This window comes from Myotis brandtii, unplaced genomic scaffold, assembly GCF_000412655.1.
Source record: "Myotis brandtii unplaced genomic scaffold, ASM41265v1 scaffold123, whole genome shotgun sequence".
NCBI lineage: Eukaryota > Metazoa > Chordata > Mammalia > Chiroptera > Vespertilionidae > Myotis > Myotis brandtii.
Window position 1 is genome coordinate 12,132,597 of NW_005354291.1, and position 4,084 is coordinate 12,136,680.

The 4,084-nt window shown below is 40.5% G+C and overlaps 1 protein-coding gene across 1 annotated transcript in view; it reads right to left on the bottom strand.

Moving 5' to 3' along the window:
• Positions 1–6: 6 nt before the first annotated feature.
• ALDH8A1 (aldehyde dehydrogenase 8 family, member A1) overlaps positions 7–4,084 on the bottom strand; it is a 23,706-nt gene continuing 19,628 nt past the window's right edge. The window contains exon 6 of the mRNA XM_005859033.2: positions 7–809. Within this exon, the coding sequence (XP_005859095.1) occupies positions 357–809 (453 nt within the window). The 3' untranslated portion in view covers positions 7–356. The remainder of the gene's footprint in view (positions 810–4,084) is intronic.

Sequence of the window (4,084 nt, forward strand, 5' to 3'; positions counted from 1 at the left end):
TTTAACTACTCACTTGCAAATGAAAAAAAAAAATCTGATTATCTGTGAATTTCCAAGAATCGGATCAAAATGATTTTTTTAAATGTTATGAACACACAACATAGGAGGACAATTCTTTGGCTTCCTTTTTGTGTCTCCCCAAGCAGAAGTATTACATTGTTTTTCTTCACCTTTAAAAATAAACAGCATCTCTTCACCACGCAGGTAAAAATACTAACTACTGAAGATAAGCTAGAGATAACCTTCAGCTGAGTCAAGCCCTGGCTGGAATTTCTGCCACTATTTCCATTCACCAAATTGCACCACTGATTGTCTGCAGCCAGGCATTGACCATCACAACTTCTCCACTGGCAAGGTCAGTGTTTAATGGTGATGGTTTTGACTTCCGTGAAGAATTCATAAGAATCCTTGGCTCCTTCTCTACCTACTCCAGAACTCTTCATCCCCCCGAAAGGAAGATTCAGCTCCCTGATGAGCCAGCAATTGGTCCAGACCAAGCCTGACTGCAACTTCTTAGCCACCCGGTGGACACGCCCCACGTTGCTAGACCACACGGTCGCTGCCAGCCCATATTTGACACTATTGGCTCTTTTAATCACTTCCTCTTCGCTATCAAAGGGGACAACACACGTCACAGGACCAAATATCTCTTCCTTCATGCAGCAGGACTCGTCCTTAATGTCAGTTATCACGGTGGGAAGCATAAAATAGCCTCCCTGATTCCTCGGGGGGAGACTCAACTTGTCCACTCCCTCACCGCACAGAATCTGGGCCCCTTCAGCACGAGCTTTCTTGATGTAACTTCGGACCTGGGTGGGTGAAAACCATGATTAATAACATCTTACCTTCACACAAAGTAACAAAAAATTCAGTATTTTGAAATCATCTAGGAAAGATGTATGAGGTCATTACCGAGAAATCTAAGGTCGATTATCTTATCACTCAGCTGCTGAGCCTGAGGAGCACAAGTGCTCATCACTTGGGCATTCAGTCCTCATACGGAAAAGGAGAGAGTAATTTACTTAATGTTTAAGTGCCAGTCAGATGAGTGCTTTTCATATATCCTCTCAAAAGTCTGTTGGCAATGTATTGTTATCCTCTACTTGCTGATGATGTCATTGAGCCTCAGAAAGGGTACGCATTTCATAAAACTAATAAACAGGAACACTAGAATTCACATTCAGCCATATTCAGTAATTAAATACACAAAAATAATATTTTATCATTTTTTGAGGGGCCATGCCCATTGTAGAAAGTGTGAAGTGGAATGGTGTACAAGATTTAATTAAAGGCCAGGATATCCTTCCAATATCTGAGCTTCCAGAACAAATAATTTCTAATTTCTAGTCAAATTACTGATTATATTCAGAAATATATCTAGGTAACTATAATGGAAAATAAGTTATGTAATAAGCTAACCCAGTGACTTAGAGATGACAGATATTTATTAATAATGGTTGTAGACTTATAATAATGATATATACATTTATATATGGAAATGTTTAAGTCACAATGATATATGATTCTGCCTCTGAGTGGTATTATAAGCATAGGAGAAATATAAAAATAATTCCCAAAATTTAAAGTACAGAACAAGAGTCAACTAGTACATCAAAGGCAGGGTCAATTTTGAAGGGGCATTTTGGGTTCCATTTATCATTTATCATTTATCATCTGAGGATTCTGTCCCAGTATTGAATTAGAACTCCACTGTAGAACTATATTCAAAATAGAGCTATATATTTGCCATGTAAAAATAAAAAAGGTTATCTTATTATTTGTTGCTTCAATTTGTAGAACACTTAATAAGCCATACGTCAAACACGTTTTAAAAACAGAACATTTGGTTCAATTTATCCTCCCTTCTGCTACACCTCCTCCCCCAGCTGACACGATGATCTCAAGGCCTTCCCAGAAAACCCCTAGGCCAGTTTGTGGGTAGAGACTAAAATAGGTTTGGACTTCTCTTCCCCCTCCTCTCTTGCTCCTTTTGAAACAACCCACCCACATTAATGAAAAGATGTCAAAGGCTGCTTCTGGGGTGAATGAAGGAAGTCCAGGCCAGGGTCTCCGGTGGCACATTCTGGAGGCAGTGCCAGGAAATATGTCACAATTCCATGTACAAGGAGTGTTCTGGCTTCACATTGTCATGTCTAATGGGATTACAGGATTATCTCTTAGAAGCTCTTGGGATAATCAAATATGAAGAGAGGTGTTAGTTTCAAATTGTGGATTTATCAAAATATTTAATGCATAAGGTGACTCATACTAAACTGAATTTATTTTCTAGAGGGATGATAGAATGATATCTATACTAGCAGCTCAGGAACTGAGATTTTCAGTAAAATCTGAAAAAAACAAACAAACACAACCTTGGAACTGGTAATATGCTATGAAATGTAATGAGTTATTATTACAAAACTTTTCTTGAGTGGAGAATTGTTAGTACTTACTAGCTTTGCATGTAAAATCAGAGCATAGAGAAGAGTGGACTTGGGAGCCCAACTGTGCTCAAATATTCATTAGCTAAGGGGTTTTAAATGCTCTGTGTCTGTTTCATCATCTGAAAATAAGATTAACACTGCCACCTATTCATAGGATTAAATAAAATAAGATATGTAAAATATTTAGCATAATGTCTGGGGCACAGTAAGTCTCTTGAATGCCAGCAGTGGTCATTGCTGTTGATGAAGATGACAATGAATGCATGATCTGACACTTACTAGCTAAGAGACTTCAGAGGTGTCCCCCCTCTGTGTGTCAGTTTGCTTAGCTGCCAAAGGAGATAGGAAACTTTAAGAGTGGGCCTCATAGCCTGGTCCTACTGGGAGATGCATCTGTGAACATGCTCTGGGCTTCCTCCAGCCTCCCTGTAAACACTCGAGAATTCTCTCTCACTAGCTACATGCATCAATGGGAAGGCAGGCAGACAGCCAGATTCTCCAGACAGACAAGTAGGGGAGGATTATGGAGGGTAAAAATAGAAAGAAAAAGCAACTGTCTGAAATAGGCAAGGGAGATTTTCCTTCATTCCTTGAGGACAGAATCATCGCAATTTACTTTGCATCCCCTGCAGCTACTAGGAACCCGGGAAATGACATGTCCACTTAGGAGCATGCTCTGTCTCTGTGAGTTTCAGAGCCCTTTGCCATTACACCAAACCTTTACACATTCTACTTGGATTCTTCTGTCACTGCATCACCATTCTATTATGACAATCACACAGAGGTAGGATGGACACAAAGACCCCAGACTCTGCAGGGCTATTTCGATTTGGAGAAGATATAGACATAGTGCAGAAGAGGAGATGAAGAATGCAGAGATGGCAGATAGACCTTCCTTGGCACACAGCCCCCAAAGCTTTCTGGCGAAAGGCAAGGAGAGATGTCCCCTGTCTCCTGATCCCAGGTGGTTTGGCAGACTGAACTGAAAAGTCACAATCTGAAAAGGCCAGGAGGAGGAAATGAGGGGAAACCAGGCTCTCCCTTCATATCTTAGCCTGGACTCAGAGGAGAACTAGCTCGCTTGGTGAAACTCACATGGGGAGCTGGGCTGAGGTAGAAGGAGTTGGACCTGGGGTTGGGGTTACCCAGACCTGCAGGTGGTGCACTCCTCCTGTCTGGGCACAGGTGCTAAGGGGACACACACATGCTAAAGGAGGCCTCAGCTCCCACCTGCCCCTGATACATTCTCAGTCTGCAGCAGGTAAGTCCTCAGGATCCACCAGGACACCTGTGCGTGGGGATCACTATCATTGGGCCCCAACCACCAACATACTGAAAAAGAAGGTAATTTAAGGTCTTCTCTGTGGAGTCACTCAAATATGCAAAGTTTAAAGTGTGTATTTTACTCTGGAAATTTTTTTGAAAATTGTATACTAAAATATTTTGATACTACAACTTGCTAAATTCTCTATGTTCATGTTAGGGGTAATTAAAATTACTGGGAATCACCAAAAACAAAATGAAACAAAAGTTTGATAATTTGGAGAAATATGTTGTTTTCAACTAAAATGTATTATAATCAAAAAATTGTGGTACCTTTTTATAAGTTGGTTCTTGAGAAAGCAAGAACATTGAGGAGG